The sequence below is a fragment of the Marmota monax genome, unplaced genomic scaffold, assembly GCF_021218885.2.
Source record: "Marmota monax isolate L192 unplaced genomic scaffold, Marmota_monax_Labrador192_F-V1.1 WCK01_AAM20220418_F8-fsc00062, whole genome shotgun sequence".
Lineage (NCBI taxonomy): Eukaryota > Metazoa > Chordata > Mammalia > Rodentia > Sciuridae > Marmota > Marmota monax.
The window spans coordinates 10,794,252-10,818,999 of NW_026695221.1; the positions used below are offsets into that span (position 1 = coordinate 10,794,252).

Sequence of the window (24,748 nt, forward strand, 5' to 3'; positions counted from 1 at the left end):
CAACTTAGCAAGATCCTGTCTCAAAATAAAAAATAAAAAGGTCTGGTTGAGTCCCCCTGGGTTAAATCTCCAGTACTCCAAAAGAAAGGGAAAAAAGGGGCTGGTGTTGTGCCTAACATGGGTAAGGCACTGGGTTCAATTCTCAACACCACATAAAAATAAATAAAAATAAAGGTATTATGTCCACCTACAACTACAACATTTAAAAAAAAAAGACTGAATCAAGTATATAATTACTTCAAAGATTCTGACTGAACTGGATAATTAATCTTGTTAAATAAATAACCAGTCAGTCTTGTCATTCAGATAATTTTGACTCTTATTTTCAATGGCCTGGATAGAAGATCAGGCATTTTTAGAGATAAAAAGGATTTCTTCAGCACTGTAAAAAAGAGAAAGCAAGAAAAATAATTTTTTAAATTTAGATTATTAAACATTCTCATATTTTGTGTCAAGAAATAGTATGAAAAAATAACAAATTCATAACAACTATGGCAATTTTTACTTTGTTTGCCTAGGCATATCATTTACCAGATATCTAAAGATAGGAAAATAAGGCAGGATTGAAGTTACTTTGCCTTCAGATTCACATTTTGAAATGTCACTCATAATTATTTCACATAAAAGATATTCAAAAGATAGTTTATTTGACTTCTTTTGTAATACAAAATATAACTAAAAAACACCCATGTCCATTGTCACTGAATGGGGAAAGAGGTAATAATTCAAAACAAAAAACTAGGAGAGAGAAAATTCTGAGAAGAAAACGTGCATAAAATTCAGACTATTCTCATATCTACTTGCTATACACAACTAGAAAAGCCAATGGTATAGATGGCCACTGGTGCTCAGATGCTCATTTCATTCTTTTCTGCCTCATTCAGACATTTGCAATATTGTCAAAACTCAAAGATACATTTTTTGAAAGATCATAAATAAGATAATCTCGAAGATTTCTCACACTCTCGAAGACTCTGCTCTGATCAGAGCAGAGTAAACAAAGAGACCTTCCTTGTCTGATCATTTTTTAAAATAATAGTTTCTCTGGCTCACACCAAAGAAGAGACAAGTTTAGAAGTCAACTTTCAACCTTGGTCCCAAGGCACATATCTAATTATAGAGACAGTTATTATGCAGAATATTATTTCTTTCCAGACAATTCAGCTGATACAATTTAATGGTTTTTCCTAAACAATTTCTCAAGGTTGATTTTAAATGAAGATTCAAATACCACCAGTTGATTCAGCTGATTTCAAATTCATATTACAGATTTTTCAAAGCCCGTCTGTGTGCAGAAGCAAAATTATGAATGGCACTTCGAAGAGTTGAATTTCCCTCGGAGATATCAGAGGAACTGATGACTGAATGCAGTGCCCGATGATATGCTACAATAAAGGTGTGCACAGCAGTGAATAAAGTCAAATTTTAAACAACTCTCCCACTCCCTGTTCTTTTAGTACTGCTTCTCTACCCAGAGTCTCGTAAGTATTAATTTTTTCCACTGAGTAAATATTAACATTAATAATGTATACATATTAATAAAATATTTAAATATGTTTTGAGTATTTAATACATGGTGAGAACAGAAAAAAGAGCAGATGAACACAAAAATAATTAAATAGTAATGTAATATTTCTAAACCAGTGGCTTATATAAAATGTCATCACAGAATGAATAACTTTCTAGGGAGGATCGAAAAGATTTCCAGAGGTTGTACCACTTAAGATGGTCTTAAGGATTAACAGGAGTAAAGAAGAGTGTATGCAATGTAAAAGGTATAAAAAATACGTAATATTGGAAATAGTAAATAGGAGTGTGATCTGAGGCCAGAGAGAAAATATGCAAAATACGCCATGCATTTTCTACTGTCACAGGAGCCCTAGAGGTTTCAGAATAGGAATGCATTATCAGATCTGTTTTTGAAAATATAACAGATTTGATAATAAGCTCTTAACACACATATGAGACACACTAGTATTACAAATACTAGCATATTTTTTAGTGCCTATGTGAGACCTACATAATCTCTCTACTATGTAAATCAATATATTTAAGGACAGACAAGAAACAGAAACATTATTGTTACAGGAATGATGCCACTTTATCTAACAGGAACTCTTGTTAGCGTTCATCATTTTCTGAAATTCAACAGGACAGAGTCCTAACTTGGACATAAAACACAAATTCAAATTCTAATAGTCTTCAGTTAAAGAAGGACCTGGAATCCAAGTCCCTTTACAGTGGAATGAACTGGAAATATTTCCCCACCATGACAGAGAGAAAGAAGATAATAAACTTCACAGAGAAATAAAAACTCACTATAATTATTTTCATCACCTTTGTTTTGTAAAGGTGTTATAATGTTTTCAATAAATATTAAATTACTACTATTACTACTTTTATTGGGTTTTTTAAATTGCTAATTGCTACTAGGCCCCATTTAAATATTCCTTTAAGAAACTTACCTCTGTGGTTTTTATAGAAAATACAATTGTTGGCACAGGTATCAGGATGAGCATCCCAAAAATTAGGACCACAACAGCACAAAGGAGGTAAAGTAATATTATACAGCTGCATTTTCTCCTGGACCTGGGCACGTAATGCTTCCACATATCTATAAAACAGTATGATCAGGCAAGGTGAACTACTGAGAAAAAAGTAAGAATGAATCCTGATTTTACAACCAGCTTTAACTGTTAAAATTATTTCATATCTCTATACCTTGATTCTTCATCGTTGTACTGGGAAATAGCACTAGGAAAACTATATGGCTATTCACAAGCGGTATTAGCCAATTAAGATATTTAGTGAAGTTATGTACCCTAAATAGGGACAAGTATTAGAAAACACAGTCCATTTTCTTTAATGAAAAAGAGAACTAACTTCCTACTAAGTCTCCTCTAAAATCAGAATTTCATGCAAAACTTTTCAAATTACCTTATGTGTTCTTTTTCTCTCTGTTGTTGTTTTTCTCTAGTTTCTTTCAGTTCTTCAAGTTGTAACTGGGCTAACATATCACTCATTTTTTCCCCTGAACATGGTTCTTCATTAAAGTTCATTTTTACGATCTTCTGCTCTTCAGCATAACGTTGTTGCTCTTTCTTTTTCTTAATTCTGAGAATAAAATCATAATGTAATTTGGAATTTCATAAATTTGTTATTTAAAGTTAGGTTCCACATCCGAATAACTCAAGAAACTCCCAGAAACAAGAATCAGGAAATCAGTTTAATAATCAGTATCTTCAAGATACTGCTGATTTGAGTTTATCCTACAGTCATCGGTATACACAGCTTTTCAAAGGGAAATGAAAAGTGGCTATTATTAAATTATTTTCTGTAAGAATTATAGCACAAGAGACCTCTCAAGTTAAAACTACAAGTAGACAAGACTTTTGCTTCTGGTTAGAGTGAAGTAATAGGGACTGGATTTCTCTTCCCACCTTAAATGACCAAAGAAACTGAAAAAGCAAAAAAGTAAACAAACCAAAAAAGAGGCCCTGAAAGTAGAAGAGTGACTATTAGGAACTGAGATGGGGGAGTGTAGAGAGGTGAGGGTGAGAAAGGGTAGAGAGATATTGGACATGATCAACGCATAATATATGCATGTATGGAAATGTCATGGTGAAACCCATTAATTTGTATAATTAATGCATGTTAATAAAAATCAATACTGCATTGAGTTGTGAAAATCAAATGACATACGTTTGTAAAGTCTTTTTGAAGTTGAAAGCTCTGTAAGAATGGTCCATGAGAATGTTACTATTATCAGTATAGCGTAACCATGAAAATTTTGTTATATAAGAATGGGGAGAGGGAGAAAACCAGACAAATACAAGAAACAATGAATTATAAGATTCTAGACATCTGCCGGGCATTTCTGCCTTGAAAGTTTCCATACAGTGGTACTAGACAGGAGAATTCAAATGGAGCCTCGTAAATTCCCTGAGTTAAGAAGATGGAGCTCAGAATGTAGACAAAGACAACTAGGGCTTCCGGACAAAATACCAGAGGGGACAGAGCTGCTCAGAGAAACCCAGAGATAGTCGCCTAATATATAGCAGAGTACTGGCTAGTGCATGCATGTGAGGAAATGACCTGAGGCTAGGGAAATAACCATTCAAAACAATAAGAGAGAACAGTGCTTAGGGTTTGCACAATGCCTTTTCCTACCAGTCAGACTTGAAAAACTCATAATTCAGGAAGATCTTAATTCAATAATGGGCAATAATATTTAGTCCTAGACTGAGTATTGCTTTAGACCCACTTAACAAATTGTAAAAATGAATCCTCAAAGTACTTTGACTGCCTCTCAAAACAAAACTCAAGAAATTTTATAGGAATAAAAAGATAGCCAGTGCTATTGTCTGGATCTAGAAGGTTCCCCATAGACCCAATGTGTTAAAGGTGAGAAACTGATGTGAATCCCATTTTTGAGAAGCCAGCTTCTACCTCAAGGCCTGTCCAGAGGAGGGGGCATGACCCTTGTCCTTGGAAAAACCCACAGAGCACTCCCAGGCGCTAGCCACCCTGCTGAGTTGTTTCTCTGTAAATAACAGAAGAGATCTGTGCGGCCAGGTGTCCCTGACTCAGTTATGCTAGTTCCTGGAAAGACCAAAGAATGGGGCCTAATGCCTGACCGTGACCCATAGCAACCCCCTAGCAACCACCAATCAGCGTGAGACAGGGAAAATACCTGAAATGCCAGGGGACCTTCCCAGTTGTTTCGGTGATTGACAACATGTTAGGAAACCATGTAGTTTAGCACATATACCCCTTGTGGCTTAAACCAAACAGTTCAAATGTATCCACCTCTTGAACTAAGCAATCACCCTTACCCAACTTGTTCCTGTCAGTGAATGTGTTAATCAATGTCAGAGTTGTTGTTTGATTTTCCCACGGTGTGGAATGATTTGCTGTGTGATGCTTAGAGTATCCCCCAAAACCTGAACAAAGGACGGGGACCCACTCCCGGGACTGCTGCGTCGGAAATGATTGTGAGTCCAGGCTCAAGCTTGCAATAAAGACTCTTGTGTGATTGCATAGGATTCAGCTCCTGGAGGTCTACTGGGGTACCATAAATGTGGTATTACATCTGGGGGCTCATCTGGGATCTCCCAGACCCCAGGACCTCCAAACCAGAGTCTAACACCCGTGAGTCTTATTATTGGTGTGTCTGTTGTCTGCTTTGTTCTGACTACGGCCCATAGAATCTGTATTCTGGGCTGGCAACTGGCCTTGGCAGACTTGCTATAGGGTTGCCAGCTGGGGCTACTGGAAGACATCCAAGGCCCCCATCAGAGAGTATTCCAACTCAATCAGAGGGGGATATAGAATCCCCAAATCTGTTCCTCTGATTTTAGGGGAAGGCGAGTTGCTCCCGCCACAGTTAGCTTGTGGCCAGCACCCTACTTCCGTATTTGTCTGCAATCTGAAAAGGGAATCTGTGTTTTGGCTTTTTGTCTGTGTCTCTGTTAAGTGTAATGGCATTGTTTTACTTTGGACTGATGCAGTGTCCCGAGTTCTGATCTACTTTAGATGTGTGGAGGTAACTTTACCCAAATTTTAGCCTAAAAATGTCCCTAGTATGCTTCTCTAGCTTCCCTGTAAATCAAAATGTCAATTTCCTGTTCTCACCTCTTACACCCCTTTGAGTTGTGTTTTAAAGAACTTTGATAAACTTTAACCCCTTTTGTTAAGCGGGATTAGGGAAGCAATGTTTTCTTTTCTTCCCCTAGTTGGCTGCCTTGAGTACACCCACTGCAGAGGGAAATGCCTGCTGGGGATCTAAGAACTGTATATCTTCCAAATTAACAAGTGAAACTCCTTTAAAACTCCCTTGTCCCTCCAGATCAAGAGAGTCACAACCTTTGGGATGGAGTCCCCTGTGTTTCTCCTTTGTTAGCAAAGCAATAAATCTCCCTTTTTCTTTTTCTCAAAATCCTGTCCTCATTATTAAATTGGCATTAATTGGCTTGAGGGCAGGAACCAAACTTTCAGTTACAAATTTTGACACCCCAGGGGGGACTCTAGAGGAGCCCCCGCTCCGCTTTCTTGGGGAAGCCTAGCACTCCAAACAACTGCATGCTGAGGATGTAAGATGAACTTTTTGAGAGCTGACTACTGGAAAGTTAAGAGATATGCGAGTGTACCTGGGGTTGAACCAAACCAGAGGAGCTAATCCTGTAAATAAAAGGAAGGACTGAGGGACTCCCAGCAGCTGCCAAAGCCCCTTTTGCTTCGGGGAACTCCCACCTTCCTTTCTTGCACTGTAAGGATTACTCCACCTCTGTCTACTTAAAAAAAGGGGGATACTAAATGCAGTAATGTCGCCACACCGAGATCCTTGATTTTACACTTCTGATTGCCCCTCTGTGAGAACATCTATGGTGCCACTGGTATAGGAGTCATAATTAAATGGGAGTTGGAAACTTGGGGAGATTTTTCTCTTATCTAGTCTGTTTTAAAGGTTCCTATCTATCAGCCATAGTCTGGAGCTCCTTTCTGTCTGTCATTTTGTCTTTGTTTGTATCTGTTTCTGGCCCTTTAAGACATGGGCAATAATGTATTGATATTATAAATTGTTTCTTGGTAATGATCTTGGCTGAATGGGCTACCTACAAATGTAAATGTGTCTAAAAGATGATGTTTTACTAACAATCTGGTATCTGAATGGGTTTTTGAAGCATTGCAGTTAACAGTTGGGTTGTCAGAGATAAAATAATAAGGAGTGCATGGTAGAAAATAAGGTATCATAGTTTTCAACATCCAAACCTGTCTAATTACGGACTAAAAATGGTTAAAATGCCTTAGGCATGAGGTTTCCCCTCAGAATAGCAGTTTCCCCTGCTCCTTCCAGACCTCAGCCAAGACTTAAATTGAAATGCAAATGGAAGAAGCCTGCAAGCTCAGTAGGAGACTGATCTGAGGCCCAAGGGGAAAAAAAAAAAGTGTCTTTTACCTGAACTCAAACTAGACTAAACTAGACTAAACCAAAAAGTAAATTGTATGCTATATACTAATTACTGGCCAGTCATTTTTTCCAGGACTCTTGCTTTTTCTTAGATTCTGTTTTTTTTTTTTTTTTTGAGCTCATGATTTTGATACTACAGACTTAGGTTAATGTTTTTCTGATAAGTTCTATTTTTATTCAACTGTGGAGTTTTTAAACATTGCAATGGAGATTTCACCTGTGAAAAGCTACAAGGCCTTTACTATTGTGTTATGTGTGCACACTTGTGTTATGTGTTATATGTCTGGATGTGCGTATGTCCATATATCATGTACATGATATGAAAATTGGCAGATATATAAGGAATGATCATAAAATTTTTAAAAAAATGGATCCAAATATCTTAATTCACGTGATTTAAACAGTTCGATTTAAATTGGGTGAACAGATAAAAATAAAATGTCTTTAAAATTAAGCTTACAAGTTTTTCTAGGTGTTCAAAAAAAAATTAATAAAATGTTGATGTCTATGAAATTCCTGATATGCCTTGGTTCTAGGACTTTCCTTCAACAAGGAAAAAATGGCTAAAAAACTGTTCAATACACTTGTCTGATATTTTGATAAAATAAGTAAAAGTAGATTTGACATGGGATTATTCATTTATGAGTAATTTTGTTAGATATCTGATTGATTTACAAGGTTAAAATGCTAAATGTTAAATATACCATCGAGTACTCTTAACTCCTTGAATTGCACTGGGTAACGTTATTGATGTTTTCATAGGTTGGTAAATAAGAAAAAAGGTTTAAAGTTGCTTTGTCATCACTGAAAAGATTATTGAAATTTAAAGTCGCAACAGGTTCTATATACTTAGACATTGTGTTTTCATGAAATGGTAAACAGACATGATTTTATATACAAAAGTTTATAGAAGATTTCTATATACAAAGGCCCAAAAGTTAAGTTTTGTTTCTTTTTTCTAGAGCAAGTAATCTTAAAGAAATTAAACAGCTGGGTAAACAAGAACTGTTATTTTAGAGCATTGTACTGTCATTTCTTTAAAAGCTAAACTCCGTTAATATAAAAACATCAATGTAATTGTGGTGCTATTAATGTGCTCATATATTCCAGGTATACAAGTCTGTAAGGGAGAAGCTTTAAAAGAGCGTTGTATCAAACTGGTGTTCTAAAGTTGTATGGTAATTTTAGGCTTAAAAGAAAAACATATTGGAGATGTACTTATATCATTTAATGTTCTATAACTGGACCTGTTATCAATAAGATATATAAAGTTTTATGTTACTTTTTACACTGAGGTACAATTTATATGTTTTTTTAAGTTAATGAGAGCCTAATCTATGTAAAGGTTAATATTGTAAAACACAAAAGTACTTTGCTACTTTTCCACAGAAGGTTAAAAGCTTCAGCCTTTCTTTAATTCATGTTTTAAATGTGATATCATATTGTGTTAGCTAATATTCATGTGACCTCAAACAATTTATGTAACCTTTGTAAAATGATATTTAAGAAGCAAAGATCAGCTTCAGAATTAGAGCATTTAAGATTTATGAAGAGCCCCGCCTTACCTGAGATAAGGCTCTGTGTCCCATCTTACTACATGTAAGAATGACTACGAAAGAAGTAGGCCAGATTTCAGTTTATTTAAACTTGTGTTCAAAAGTTGTTTTTTGTCAAGATTACTAGGATATCAAACAGAGGATATAATGTATAACTCAGCCAAAATTCAAGGTAGCTATTACATGAACTAAATATGTTTTTACTCTTGTTAATTTTATTTTGTAGTTTTCTTATAAACGGTCTAAAGATTGCATGTTAATATTTACAGAGGTATTGCTTTAAGAACACACAACCTGGGTTAATTTAAGATAATAAGTCATCACCTACAGGATAGAGAGACATTAAAGCCCAGTACTTAATTTAAGACTAGTGAGACTGATTTGCTAGATGTTTAAGATCAAGACTTAAAAATTAAAGTTAAATTAAAAGGGCCAAGAAAATCAATATTTGGCTCTTGCCCTCGGAGTCAGTCTGAATCTAGGGAAGAGAGGAATTCTCTAAAGAGCTTTGCATTTTTGGGCCACATAACCTCCTGATCAGGGAGACTAATGGGATCCTTGGAGAACAGAAAGCCATCAGTACATTTGCTATAAAGAGGAAGGTCATTAGAGAAGGGAGACATCCCTGATGTTTCCAAGGGAAGTCACATGGTCAAGCAAGACCTGGACCCATTCTAGCGCAAATGGCACTAGCAGAACTAAGAAGCTGCTCTAAAGTTCCCCCAGGAATGACTCCCCTGGAAACTCAGCTGACTATTAACAATAGACAGAAACAAAAGTCAGTTTGACTACTTCATCTTAAACACCTAGCAAAAACAGTTAAAACCAAAACACAGCCATTTTGGGGCATTTAAAAATAATAATAGTTAAATGTAACTTAAGGTATATACCTTGTGTTAGCCCCTAAGAAGTAAGACTGGAGGCTACAAAAGAGATTCTTAGGCAGAAATGCCTGATAACTATCAAAAACAAAACAAAACAAAACAAAACAAAACAAAAAAACTATCAAGAGGAACTGCCAGAGTATTTTTTAGTTTAAGGCCTACAGATATTCCAAACCTATACAGGTAGGCGTGGTGTTTGCTAGTATGATTATCAAAACCCAAAAAAACATTATAATAAGATTAATAAAATTATAAATTATAAATTAATAAAATTTATAAATCTTGAGTTAGTTGGACTATGGAAGGATAAAAATTATTAATATAAAAAATGAGTTGATATTACTTCAAATTCTATGAATATTAAAAGAAGACTAAGGACATTTTATGATATTAAATTTGTCAATTTAGATGAAATGACAAATTATTTGGAAGACACAAAATACTTAAAAGCTCACTTAAGAAAAAAACTAGTAACACAAATAGCCCTATATTCATGACTATTGAAAATATAGCTAAGAATTTTTCTGGACAATGAGAAGTCCAGAACCAGATGGATTTACTGGCAAATTCTACTAAATACTTAAGCAAAAATTAATACCAATTGTATATAAAGTCTTTCAATAAAATTGGAGATAATAATTCCCAAATCATTCTATAAGGCTAGAATTACCCTGAAGCCAAAACATGACAAAGATATTGAACAAAGTAAAGTACTGGGGTTGGGGCTTTAGCTCAGTGGTAAAGCAAAGGGTTTAATCCTCACTGGGATCCTCACTCAGCACCACATGAAAACAAAGATACTGTGTGTTCCTCTACAACTAAATAAATATTTTTTTAAAAAAGAAAGAAAGAAAAAGTACCAGCTAATATCTCTCAAATCATAGATGTAAAAATTCTATGTTCATATATGACTACACAACCAGTGTGATTCTACATTGTGTACAACCAAACGAATGAGAAGTTATACGCCATTTATGTATGATGTGTCAAAGTACATTCTACTGTCATATATAATTAAAACAAGTAAAAAAAATTTAAAAAGGCAAAAAAATCCTAAACAAAATTTTAGGAAATAAAATCAAACAACATATTAAAAGGATAATATATTATTACCAAGTAGGATAAACTCCAGGAATAGAGTTGGTTTCACATTCAAAAGTCAAAAAGCGTAATTCAACATATTAACAAAATACAAAAAGAAAAACTACAATTATCTCAACAGAAAAAGAATTTTACAAAATCCAACAACCTTTTCTCTTTGTTTTTGTATGAGGGATTGAATCCAGGGACATTTTACCATTGAGTTACATCCCCAATGCTTTTTATCTTTTATTTTGAGACAGGACATTGCTAAGTTGCTTAGGGCCTCACTAAGTTGCTGAGGCTGTCCTGAAACTTGCGATTCTCCTGCCTCAGTCACCTGAATCGCTGGAATTACAAGTACGTGCCCCCATGTCTATCTCCAACACCCATTTCTTAAAAAACTAGGAAGAGAAGGGAACTTCCTTAGTTTGATAAAGAGCATTTATTGAAAATCCACAGCGAATGTCATACTTAATGATGAAAGACTAAATGCTTCCTCTCCAAGATCAGGGACTGTCTATTCTCATAGATTCTGTTCAACATTGTACTGAAAGTTGTAGCCAGTGCATTCTGGCAAGAAAGAAGAAATAAAATACATCCAATTTAAAGACAGAGGTAAAACAGTCTTTAATTGAAGTTGATAGCTATGTAAAAATCAAGAGGAATTTATAAATAACTTTAGTAAGGTCACAGGGCCCAAGATTAATATCCAAAAGTCAATTGTGCATTTCTACATAGTACCAACTATCATAACGTGAAATTTTAAAACAGTACCATTTAAAATAGATCAAAAATATGTAATACTTAGGGATAGATCTGACAAAAGACATGAATTACCTATACATGGAAAACTAAAAAACATTGCTGAGGAAAATTAAAGAGTTATATAAACGGAGAGATATGCCTGATCATGGGGTGGAAGACTCAATATTGTTATAAAATCAATATTAAAATTTCCCCTTGAGATTGAACACAATCCCAATTAACCAAGAAGATTTTCTTGTGGAATTTGAAACACTGATCTGATTATTAAATTCACGTGGAAATGCAAAGGGCTTAGAATACCCAAGATAACTGAAAAGAAAAAATTGGAAATCTAATACTGATTTCAAGCATTATTATAAAGCTGCACTAATTGGAATTTCATGGTATTAATATAAAGAGAGTCAGACAGATTGATGAAACAGAAGAGAAAGTCAGAAATAATCCCCCTATACACACTCAGACAACTCATTCTCAAACACATTTACAGGAGTTATAATTTACATACCACTAATTTCATCACCACTATAATGTTATTAGAGAACATTTCCATCATTCCAAAAGGAAATATTGTACCAATGAGTAGTCACTCTCTACTTTTCCCACAAACCTAAGCAACCGCTAACCTTCCTGTCTCTACAGATCTGCCTTCACTAGACATTTCATATAAATGGGATTATCCAATATGTAGTTAACCTTTTGTGACTGGCTTCTTTCACCTGGCATAATGTTTTCAAAATCTATCCATGTTATAATAGTACTTCTTTTTTACTGCTGATATCCCATTGTATGACTATGCTACATGTATGACTATACTACATGTTATTTTCTCTACTTATCAGTTTTCAGACATTGTGGATGCTAGTTTTCAAAGTGCCTATGTTATTGCAATTTCCCACTAGGGATGTAGGAGGATTACAATTTCTCCACATCCTGACCAATATTTGCGATTATCTTTTATTTATCATGGCTATTCTAATGGTTGTGAACTGGTATCCTGTGGTTCTGATTTCCATTTCCAATAACTAATAATGTTAAGCATATTTTTTCATGTATATATTAGCTATTTTTATGTTTTCCTGGGAGAAATATCAATCTAAATCTTTGTCCACTTTTTTTTTCAGTGCTGGGGATAAAAATAGATGTTAGGTAGGCACTCTACACTAAGCTACATGTCCAGCCTCTTGCCTACTTCTAAGTTAGATTAACTGTCTTTTTTATTATTATTATATTTATTATTATTTTGGTGACACTGGGGATTGAATCCAGGACCTTGTGCATGTAAGGCAAGCACTCTACCAACTGAGCTATACCCCCAGCCTTGTCTTTTTTATTATTGAGCTGTTAGAGTTCTTTATATATTCTAGGTATGTCCTTTATCAGATATAAATTTACAAATACTTTCTACTATTTCATAGTTGTCTTTTCACTTTATTTTTAAATTTTGATCATGTCCAATTTATCAATCTTCTTTTTTATTGTTTGTTGAACAACTGATTTTTTTAAAAAATATTTTTTTAGTTGTTGATGGACCTTTATTTTTATTTCTTTATATGTTCTGCTGAAAATAGAACCCAGTGCCTCACACATGCTAGGCAAGTGTTCTACCACTGAGCCATAACCCCAGCCCCCCCACAACTGATTTTTGACAAACACACAAAAGCAATGCAGTACGAAAAAAATACAGCCTTTCACCATACAAAAATAGCCTTTCCACCATGTATGAAAATTAACTCAACCTAGATCACAGACCTAAATATAAAACTTAAAAGGATAATCGTTCAAGAGGAAAGCATAGAAGAAAATCTTTGTGACCTTAGGTTAGGCAAGGATTTGTTAAATATGACACAATCTATAAAAGAATAAACTGAAGAACAGGAATTCATCAAAATGTAAAACTTCTCTTTAAAAGACAATGTGAAGATTAAGAAACAAGCCATAGACTGGAAGAAGATCTTCACAAAGCATATATTTGATAAAGGATTTGTATCCACTTTATAGTAAAGGACTCTTGAACCTCAACAGTAAGACAACAATCCAAATTTAAAATTTGATTTTTCAACAGACCACCAAAACCAACACACAGATGGCAAAGAAATACATGGAAATAAGTTCAATGTCATTCATCACTCGGGAAATGCAAACTAAAACTACAATGAGATATCACTGCACAACCACCTATTCAAATAGCTAAAATAAAAAAGACTGATCATGACAAGAGTTGTGAGAATGTAAGGAAACTTGAACCCTCATATACTGCTATAATATAAAATATAAATATAAAATGCTAAAATGTTAGTATGTTCTTAAGGCCCCCAGAATTTTGGGAATGGTAGATGAGCACTGGTTTCAGCATAAGTCACCAGCTGCATTAGCCATTAACAAGATAAGACAGCCTGTCCTTTGAAGCTTTGAAACCAGGCACTGGCTTTTCTTAGCAATGAAAGTCCTGTGTTCTATAAATGGAACAAAGCTAGGATGATGGCATGTCTGTTTACAATATGGTTTACTAAATAATTTATGCCCACTGTTGATACTACTGATCAAAGAGAAATATTTCTTTCAAAATATTATTGCTGATTGATAATGCACTTGGTTAACCAAGAACTCTGATGGAGACGAACAATAAGAGTAATGCTATTTTAATGCCTACTAACACAACATCCATTCTATGGCAAAGGGAATAATTTCAACTTTTAAGTCTTATTATTTGCAGAATATATTTTTTAAGGCTATGATTGTCATATATACTTATTACTCTACTGCACTGGAGCAAAATAAACTGTAAGCCTTCTTAGATGCCACTAAAAGCATTTATGATTCACAGGAGAGGTCAAAATATCAACAGTAACAGGAACTTGAAAGAAGATAATCACAACTCTTGTGGTAGATATTTAGGGATTTAAGACTTTGTGAAGGAAGTAACTGCAGATATGGTAGAAAGAGTAAGAGGACTAGAATTCAAAATGGAACTTGAAGATATGACTGCATTGCTGTAATCTCATGATAAACCTTTAAAAGATGAGGAGTTGCTTCTCATGGGTGAGCAAACAAAAAAAAATTTTTTTTTTTGAACCAGAATCTACTTTTTTTAGGGAGCAGATACCAAGGATTGAACTCAGGGGCACTCAACTACTGAGCCACATCTCCAGGCTTTTTCTGTATTTTATTTAGAGACAGGGTCCCACTGAGTTGTTTAGAGCCTCGCCATTAATGAGGCTGGTTTTGAACTTGCAATCTTCTTGCTGCAGCCTCTTGAGCCGCTGGGATTACAGGAAGTGTGCCACTGCACCTGGTTGGAATCTACTTTTGTTGAAAATGTTGTTAACAGTGTTGAAAAGACAACAAAGGATTTAGAATATAACACAAATTTAGTTGATAAAGCAGGAGCAGGGTTTAAGAGGATGGACTACAATTTTGAAAAAAGTGCTACTGTGGATAAAATGCTATTAAAAAAAATCACATTGCTACAGGGAAATCTTTCATGAAAGGAAGAGTCACCTGATATGGTAAATTCCATTATGGTCTTATTTTAAGAAATTGCTACAGCCACCCCAACCTTCAGCAACCACCACTCTGATCAGTTAGCAACAATCAACAGTGAGGCAAGATGCTCAACCAGCAAAATCATGACTTGCTAAATGCTCAGATAAACCTTAGCATTTTTTAGCAACAATGAATTTTTAATTACATACATTTTATAGACATAATGCTATTGCACACTTAATAGACTACAGTATTGTATAAACATGGTATTTAAAAAAATTTTTTATTTGTATTTAGTATTGTATCCATTTGTGGTGTGGAAGGATTGAACCCAGTGCTTCACATATATTAGGCAAGTGCTTTACCATTGAGCTACAACCTCAGTCCCTAAACATAGTTTACGTGCACTGGGAAATCAAAAAATTCATGGGACTCTCTGTTACGATATTCACTTTATTGCAGTGGTTTGAAATTGAACTCACAATATCTCCAAGGTATTCCTATACTTAACGTCTAAAAAATGCAAACCAATCTACAGTGACAGAGAGCAAAACAGTTGCCTGCAGAAGACTTAGTAGAGGAGGCAGGAAGGAGGGGTTAGCAAGATGCATGAGAAGACTTTTGGGGATGTTAGATATATTTACTCTCTTGACTTTAGTGGTGGTTTCATGTGTGTATACATATGCCAAAACTTTAAGTATATATAGTTTATTATGTATCTACTCATTATACTCATTAAAAATACCTACTTAGGAGTAGATAGGAAATGAGTAATTCAGAAAAGGCATAAGAAAAGAGCTTTTGTGAAGAAATATGATTTGCTAGAGATGTAACTCAGTAGTGGAGTGCATGCTATAGTACAGAGGCTGTAGCAATTTCTTAAAATACGACAATAATGAAATTTGCCTTATCAGTTGACTCTTCCTTTCACAAAAGATTTCCCTGTGAGCGCTGTGAAGCTGTTTGAGAGCATCCACAAGGCCCTGGATTCAATTCCTAACACCAAAAAGAAACAGAATTGATTAAAGACTAGAACTTATTAATACATGTTGAAAAGGCCAAGTACTAAAAGTTATTTTGAAACAAATGAGCTACTATTTCCTAAACAATACTATGAGACCAACTCTCATTCATACCTGTTCAATGAAGCATGGACTACTGAGAATTCTGGGTTTTCATCCATTTGTGGCAGGCCATGAACTCCAGGGTAATCAGTCTTCCATTTTGTTAGATTAACAAGGTATAAGTAAAAATCTGGAAGACATCCTACAAAGGCTGAAAGATCAGGTAAGTTATGATAACTGTGGAACCAAATCTGTCCATATTCCAACAGCTAATCACTGGCCACCTCCGGGAGAAACAAGGCCATCTTAAATAAGGATTTTGTTACAACTGCCCTCCCCATACTTGCTAGTATTTCCTAAGCTACAACTATAAACCTAAATTGAGTATTTCTCAAAGAGTATAGAACATAAAAACAGTTTTTATGGCATATTTCAAACTCAAATGTAACATAACATTATAATAGGGTAGAGGGATATCTTTTTATGCTAGTAAAGATCAAGATTTAAAAGCATATAAGGCAGGGTACTAGGAATGTGAGAAAGGGATGTGGAAAAAGGCCAAAATAGGCAGATATATTTTATAATTAACCTTAAAATATATTTTGCCTTGCTTTCTTAAAATAAGCTAGAGAATAAATGGAAAAGTTTAAAAGACTACAGAATTTTAAAGCTGAGCCTAAGATCACAGTTACTCTTTGCTAGGAGTCTGACACACAAAGATCTTATCCCAAAAAGCCAGTAAAGGAAAAATATTTGAGGACATTCATATTTGTTAAATTTAATAACTCCTGACCTTGTGAAAAAGGTAATGAACTAATTGAGGTTTTCAATAATGAAATATAAATGGAACCCAGTGGATGACAACAGAAAAGATGAACCATCAAATTCAAAATATATTTTAATTTGGACACTACAAGCAAAAGCATAAACAATTTCATATGAAGTTCTTACTTACCAGAATAATTCTCTATACCAATTACTCTCTACATCAGTAAACTAAGAGGATTGTTTTTTTAAGTGTCAACCTTAAATCTTGGTACTGGGACAGTCAGTTACTAGAAATGATGAAATCAAGTCCCTTCCTCTTTTTTTTTTAATATTTATTTTTTAGAAGTAGTTGGACACAATACCTTTGTTTATTTATTTTTATGTGGTGCTGAGAATCGAACCCAAGGCCTCACACATGCTAGATGAGCGCTTTACCGCTGAGCCACAATTCCAGCCCCCCTTCCTCTCTTCACAGCTATTCTTCTCCTTGTAGTCAAACATCATGATTGAGTTATCTAGATTTTCTGTCTTTAGTTTCACACTTCCTTACCCATTCCAAAATAGCTCTAAGATCCATTATTTCACCAAACCAGCTCTAAGGTCACTGGTGGACTACAAACATTTAATTCATTTAGTATTTACCTTCTCAACAGGAACAATATTGTTCCCAAGGAGGGGGGAATCTTAGATATGAAAATAGCTTGCTGCCCTCCAAAAAGCCACAGTACATAACCAGAAATGCATTTTATCTGTGTATTAAAATTTTAAGGGGAGCAATGTGAAAAAAAAGTCTTTAAAAAGCTCTGTAAAGGCATCATAATGAAGGTTGAGAAATATTGAGGAAGCATTTTTCAGTCTTCATTTTACTGGCCCTATTAGAAATATTTAATATTAAGCCGGTGCGGTGGCGTACACCTGTAATCCCAGTGGCTCAGGAGGCTGAGGCAGGAGGATCACAAGTTCAAAGCCAGCCTTAGCAATTTAGCAAGGCCCTAAGTAATTCAGTGAGACCCTGTCTCTAAATAAAATATAAAAAAAGGGCTGGGGATGTGCTCAGTGGTTAAGTGCCTCTGGGCTCAATCCCTAGTACCAAAAAAAAAAAAAAAAAAGAAATATTTAACATTGTTAATTACACCTTCCTTCTTGTAATTTTCCTCTTCCTAAGCCTCTGTGACACAATATTTTCCCCTGGATTTCCTCATATATCCTCTAGACCATCCTTCTCTGTCTCCTTTATAAGCCCATCTAACCAAAGTTTAATTCTAGGCACTCTCCTCTCCTTACCTATACGTTCTCCATAGATGACTTAATATATATACTTTCTGTTCCAGTTCCCACGCATAACCACCTGTAACTGACTTATAAAGCTATACTCCAATCCAGGTCATGAGAGTCAAAACTACTTTTCTACCTGCCAATTTGACATCTCTCTTTTTTTTTTTTTTTTGAATGAAGAAAACATTTTTTTTCTTTTTAAATTTTTTTTAAATAAATGACAGCAGAATGCATTACAATTCTTATTACACATATACGTCACAATTTTTCATATATCTGGTTGTATATAAAGTATGTTGACAACAATTCGTGTCTTCATACATGTACTTTGGATAATGATGTTCATCACATTCCACCATCCTTGGTAATCCCCTGCCCCCTCCCTTTCCCTCCTACCCCTCTGCCCTATCTAGAATTCATCTATTCCTCCTGTGCTCCCTCTCTCTACCCCGCTATGAATCAGCCTCCTTATATCAGGGAAAACATTCAGCATTTGTTGTTGTTCCGATTGGCTAACTTCACTTAGCATTATCTTCTCCAATGCCATCCATTTACCTGCAAATGCCAATGATTTTATTCTCTTTTATTGCTGAGTAAAATTCCAATTGTGTGTATATGCCAGATTTTTTTTTTTTTTATTGATTCATCTACTGAAGGGCATCTAGGTTGGTTTCCCAGTTTAGCTATTGTGAAATGTGCTGTATAAACATTGATGTGGCTTTGTTCTTGCAGTATGCTGTTTTTAAGTCCTTTGGACCAAGAAAAGGAATAACTGGGTCAAATGATGGTCCCATTTCCAGATTTCCAAGGACTCTCCATACTGCTTTCCATATTGGCTGCACCAATTTGCAGTCCCACTAGAAATGTATGAGTGTGCCTTTCCCCTACATTATCGCCTTCACTTATTGTTGTTTGTCTTCATAATAGCTGCCATTCTGACTGGAGTGAGATGATATCTTAGAGTAGTTTTGATTTGCATTTCTTTAATTGCTAGAGATGATGAACATTTTTTCATATATTTGTTGATTGACTGTATATCCTCTTCTGAGAAGTGTCTGTTCAGGTCCTTGGCTCATTTATTGATAATAAAAAAAAAAAATTTTAAAGCAGCAAACAGACACCACAATTGAGATGAAACTAATGTCAAATTACCTAACATGGATATTAATGTTGTTTTCATAAAAATGTTTCAATAAATAATTGTAAGCTTTCTTGAGACAAATAAAAAATGACATCTCAACTTAATGTCTCACAGAAACTTTTTGGGAAAAGAATCCACAGCTTTGGTCATATTCTCAAGTTGTTCTTAACAACTGTCTTTTAGAGTAGTTTCAGAAGGGACGATAAAATCCAAAATGACAGTTCTAACTACAAAAGTTGATACAAATAATTACTCTAAAAACAAGTTTCTATTCTCTTATGTAAATATACCTTCTATTGATACATAATGGAAACCAGCCTAGGTCAGAAATTAACATGTCAATACAACTGTTTCTCTCAGAGTAATGACAGAAATACTATTCTAACTTCTCTAGTTATGCTAAAAGGTATTTTGAAACCAGCACATATTTTTCAATAAAAGAGAGGTAAGAGTGTAAGAGATTGCAAATTGGTTTATAAAAACTTAGTATTCTAGATATTCACAATCAAACAATAGACATGAATATTTGCATTTTTGAAGAGAATCCTGTAAACAAAATGATATCACTGGGAAATTGTATATAAAAGAATATAAAAATATATTCCTATAATTCCAACAACCTATAAATTCTTCTTATTTTTCAGTCATCTTCCATAGAATGCCATAACACTACCCTTTCCAAAGTTAACTAAAATGGAGACTAGAACCAAAACTGAGGGCTATCTTTTTATTCCATGGATTCTTCCTTTGTGAACAATATAAAACTGATTCATATACATTAATAGTGAAAGAGGTGCTCTGTCAGAAAATCGACTTCTCAAGGAGGAAGAAGAAATCTGCCTCGTTAACACAATAGGATTAAGGCCTAATCTAGTATAGTCTAAATCTTTGCCTGCTGGTCTTGTTTCTGTCTCCTGATCCCTGATTCTGACAGTATTATTCCTTAGTGATTTCAGAAATCACTACTAAGAATAATTAAACATTTTCTACTGGACTCTCTACTTGGATTTCCTTTAAGTACCTCAAACCCAATGTGCTCCAATCTAAACTTATCCTCTCCACCTCCACCTCCTTCCTAGCAAATCTGTTTAATAGCAGTACCCCATTTATCTGGTGGCAGGAGCCATAAATCTGGGACTTATCCTTAAATTCTCCTCAGACAAAATCCTATTAGCTCTCTTAGCAGTTCTTCTCTTAAAACTGTTTCCCATTCTTTGCCACTTTTGCTTGACTTATGTGACAGGACACATTACAGATTTTAAAAGTTAAGGTGATGGAGTCAAATATGAGATTAAATCCCATTACCTAATTTCTCTGAAGCTCATTTGCGAATTTATAAAATAAAAAAGAACAATAAAATCTTCTAAGGATATTACTTCAATAATCTCCTCACATTTAGTCACATCTATTCCTACAATGCTTTCTAATGGGCTCTGAACCTTTTCTGTATAAAGTCCAACTTCCTTCTTTATACATACTAATCTCTTTATGATCTTTTCTTTCCTTATTTCTTAAGGCTCACTTCTGCCATTTCTTCAGTTCTAATCACATCAAGTTCAGAAGTGTCATTTTCTCTTACAAATCATTGCTTTTGGCAGGCCTATTTCTTTTGCCTAGAATTTTCTGTTCATTCTTTCTTCAATCTAATCCCTACTTTGTCTTATGCCATTCCTATTAATAGCTCAAAACTCATTTCAGGACGTCTTGCCTTTCCTTCTGACACTATGTACCTTCAAATTTGGTTTCTAACCACATTCTCCCACATATTCTTGAATTTTTTCTTCTAATGAAAAGAGTAGCAATTAACATTTACTGAACATATACTATGTGCCAGATAAGTTAAGCACATTTACATATTGTATTAACCACATTTACATATTACTTCATTTAATCCTCACAGCAACTTTATGAGGTATGTAGCATTATTACCCTTATTTTACAAAGAGGAAACTGAGGATTGCAGAGTTAGCTTTCCCAAAGTCACATAGCTGTCAGGTAGCAGAGCTAGGACTTTAATATAAAGTATTATAATTATCTATTTATTTTCTTCTCCACTAATCAATCAAATCTATTTAGCCAGTTCCCTGAAGACTGGGATCATGCTTTTTATTTCTTCTACATCCTAAATCTAGTACGTCTACCAAGTAGTAGAAAACCCAATCATAGTTACTTAATAAACTAATGAAACCATGTTGTTTCTTATAATAACTGAAAGAGGTAAAGCAGTTATCATTCCTATTTACTAATATTTTTAAATACTGGTAAAATGAGTTTTGTTTTCAAATTAAATCATATAACCTCCATATAAAGAAGACATAAGTGATTTAGTTTCTTCAAGAAGGAAAAAGTAAAAAGTTTAATTATTTGCCAACTATCAAACACAATTTTAAGTCTTCTGATACCATCTGTAATAATCAGAGCCCTTCTGTAATAATCAGACCTTTTTCTGAGGTCAAGAATATAAATCTAAAAAGAAAAATATTATCCAGCAAGAAATGGGAATTAAAAAAAAAAGCCTTAAGCAAACAAGCTTTCAAAGATCAGTAGTATTGCTAAAGAATCCCCCACTGACTGAGCCGTGTGGTAGGCATGTCATGAGAAAATTTAGGTTCGACATAAAATACCCTCAGTAGGGGTGTATTAGCTTCATTTAAATGAACTAAACTAAATTTCCATTCTGTCTTTAACCTGATGAGCTTGAAAATATTTCTATAAAGGGCATAAAGAATTAAAAGAATTTTTAAATGCAGATCAGATCAAAATTATGGCTAAAGGATTTTTAGGTAATAGTAGGATAAATCTGGCCTACATATATTCATTTTTCTATTCTCCCTTGGTGCTCATCCTATTAATCATCACCCCCCTCCACTATCATGGTAGTAATAGTACTTCTTATTGTGATTTTTATTAAATGCAGATACAATGCTAAGAACTTTACATACATTTACTTATTTATTTATTTAAATATTATTAAAAAAATTTTTTTTTGCACTACTGGAGATTGAACCCAAGGGCACTCTACCATTGAGCCATCTCTATCCCTTTTTATTTTATTTTTATTTTCTTAATGCTTTTTTTATTATTTATTTTTATGTGGTGCTGAGGATTGAACCCAGTGCCCAACATGTGCAAGGCAAGCTCTCTAGCATTGAGCCACAGCCCCAGCCCTCCCTTTTTATTTTTTTATTTGAAACAGGGAAATGGTAAATTGCCCAGGCTGCCTGCAAACCTGAGATCTTTCTGCCTTCGCCTCTTGAAGAGCTGGGATTAAGGTATATGCCACCATATCTGGCCCCATTTTATAATTAAGAATATTAAGGTTTAAGGTTGCATAGCCAATAAAGGGTATATCCAAACTTAAGTCGATTTGTCTCTAATCCATGCTATGAACCACTATTTTGCCATGTATGCATGTTTTATTTTCTCAAAATAACAGTAGAGTGTCTGGCATGTAGTAGATTCTCAATTAAAGGTTTTTGCTATTGAAAAGTACAGACTAAGATAACATATAAAGGCCCTTTTAAGTTCCAAAACTGCAGAAATACTCATGTTATTTCCTTTCACCCTGACTCTGTTGGTTTTCTAATCTACTAATCTTATCCTCATCACCAGTAAACATATATTTATCTACTTAGACCCAGCTGAAATATAATTATTTCTCTAACTCCCCAGATAGAATCAGTAATTCCTTCTTTTATGTGCTTATGGACCCTGTACCTACTTCTCCAGCTGTACAAATTATATTATTTCTTTGCATACATGTTTCTCAGTCATCTTACCAAACTTAAAATTTGAGTGTTTCAAGAAGTGCAAATATATTTTGTTTATCTTTATATCAACTGAGTGTAGTAGAGTGCCTATGATAAGGAAAATGTGAAATTAATGTTTTCTAAATAAATGCAAAATCAGTCTTAGACCTGGATAAGAAAGGAGTACCTGCCTTGGAGCACGTAGTTTTGACAGTCCTGCTTTGGCCTTCCTCTGGCCACACTACTTTACATAGGCCACAGAGACTCATCAGGTAGGGGGAAAAGCTTACCTGAAGCCTATGCCTACTCTTCTAGACTCTGCTCCAGGTACTGAGGCCCCTGGAGTTCTGTATTTCAACTTTCCATTTTCAAGGCCTAGATAGTCCTGTTCCCCACATAGGTCTTCCTGAGAGCAGACTGCATCTCTGATGTGAATACCTAGGTTCAGTGGAATATTAAGGGATGAATATTTGCAGGACATGTGCTCAGAACTTGGATATGTGGGCTGGGCTTAACATACATGTATTTAAGATTCTTTAAGGTATGAAATAAAGCAATGAGCAGAAAGAAAAATGGGGAGGGCTTGAGGCTGTCTCTTCTTATACTATCATGTTCCTGCATGTAATTCAGAGGCCTTCAATAATTACAAATTAAAACCTGATCTTCCAGGTCATAATTAAATCATATTTGTCAAGGTAGGAAAACATAATTCATTTAACAGTTTATGGCTTGGTTTATGACCTTTAAATACTTAGATGTAATTATGTAAGTTTGCAGTTTGTTTCTAGCCCAGCCCTACAAATGTTAAAAGGAAAGATTGAATGATCATGTAAATAAACTATAAATAAATGAAAATAAAAGTGAAAGTACTTAAAAATAATTCAATAAACATTTCCTTTGCCATGTTGCAACATTAAGGGCAGTACTTCTTTTTTTAAAAAAAAATTCTTCTAAATAAAGACTACTTCTATTACAAAAATATTCATCCACTAAGATGAAGAAAAACTTATTAATACTGGAAAAGAAAAAGGTTACTAAATAAAAGGTTAATTTCCTTTCATTGAGTGAAAATAGCATTAAAAAAAATTAGGAAACTTTTAGGTCCAAAGACTACCTATCAGGCTATTTGAATCCATTCTAACACTTCACAAGAAACTGAATAGCAATTTCTATTAAATATTATATATAATAATATTATTGTCTTATATTTTAAAGCACTTCACAACCTTTGGAGTATTTTCACATACTGGCAATTACTTAATCTCTTATGCATAATAGGTAAATGACATCTGACCACATGAATCTTCACATTCAACCCATGAGATTTTATTATAATGTTGTTTTGGGAGAGGAAGTACTGGGGATTGTGAACCTAGGGGCACTTTACCACTACTTTGCAGCCCTTTAGGTCTTACTTAGTTGCTTAGGGCCTCACTATGTTGCTAAGACTGGCCTCAAACTTGCAATCCTCCTGCCTCAGCCTCTAGAGTCAATGGGATTATAGACAGTGTCACTATGCCCAGCTTTATTATAACTTTTTATGCATTGTTTCAAAGTCAAGTTGTCCTATGAAGGCAACTGGGGTTGAGTTCTGAGAGGAATTCAGCAAAAAATCTGTATAATACAAAACACCTGGCTAGGGATGTAGCTCAGTGATAAAGCATAATCAACATGATTAGCATGTGTGAGCCTCTGAGTTTAATCCCCAGCATCAAAACAAAACAAAAATGAAACCAGGGAAAAGAATTTCTTCACCTTAATAAAAAACATCTACAAAAAATTCACAGCTAACATCACACTTAGTGGGGAGAAACTATTAATTTTCCTGCTAGGATCATAAACAACACAGGATGCCACCCCTCATCATTCCTTTTCAACACTGTGCTGAAGACTCAGATAATACAATCGGACAAGAAAAGGATATAGAAGGTATTCAGATTTGGAAGGAAGAAATAAAACTGTCTTTGTTTACAGATGACATGGCCACTTAGAAATTCCAAAAGAATGACT

General features: G+C 34.5%; 1 protein-coding gene and 1 non-coding gene across 19 annotated transcripts in view; both read right to left on the reverse strand.

Annotated features, from left to right (window-relative positions):
* Positions 1-626: 626 nt before the first annotated feature.
* Positions 627-24,748, reverse strand: part of Ccdc15 (coiled-coil domain containing 15) — a 63,577-nt gene continuing 39,455 nt past the window's right edge. For 15 of the 18 annotated variants that reach the window (XM_046432716.2, XM_046432715.2, XM_046432714.2 and 12 more), the window contains 3 exons: positions 2,938-3,114; positions 2,466-2,614; positions 627-1,385 (listed from right to left, as the gene is read on the reverse strand). In XM_046432716.2, the coding sequence (XP_046288672.1) occupies positions 1,264-1,385; positions 2,466-2,614; positions 2,938-3,114 (448 nt within the window). In that variant the 3' untranslated portion in view covers positions 627-1,263. Of the gene's footprint in view, positions 1,386-2,465; positions 2,615-2,937; positions 3,115-15,877; positions 16,017-24,748 lie in introns of those variants that run through there. The other 3 variants (XR_009225760.1, XR_009225758.1, XR_009225759.1) reach the window with 2 other exon arrangements.
* Positions 12,500-12,572, reverse strand: Trnav-uac (transfer RNA valine (anticodon UAC)). The gene has a single exon. It is a non-coding gene; the product is annotated as a tRNA-Val (tRNA).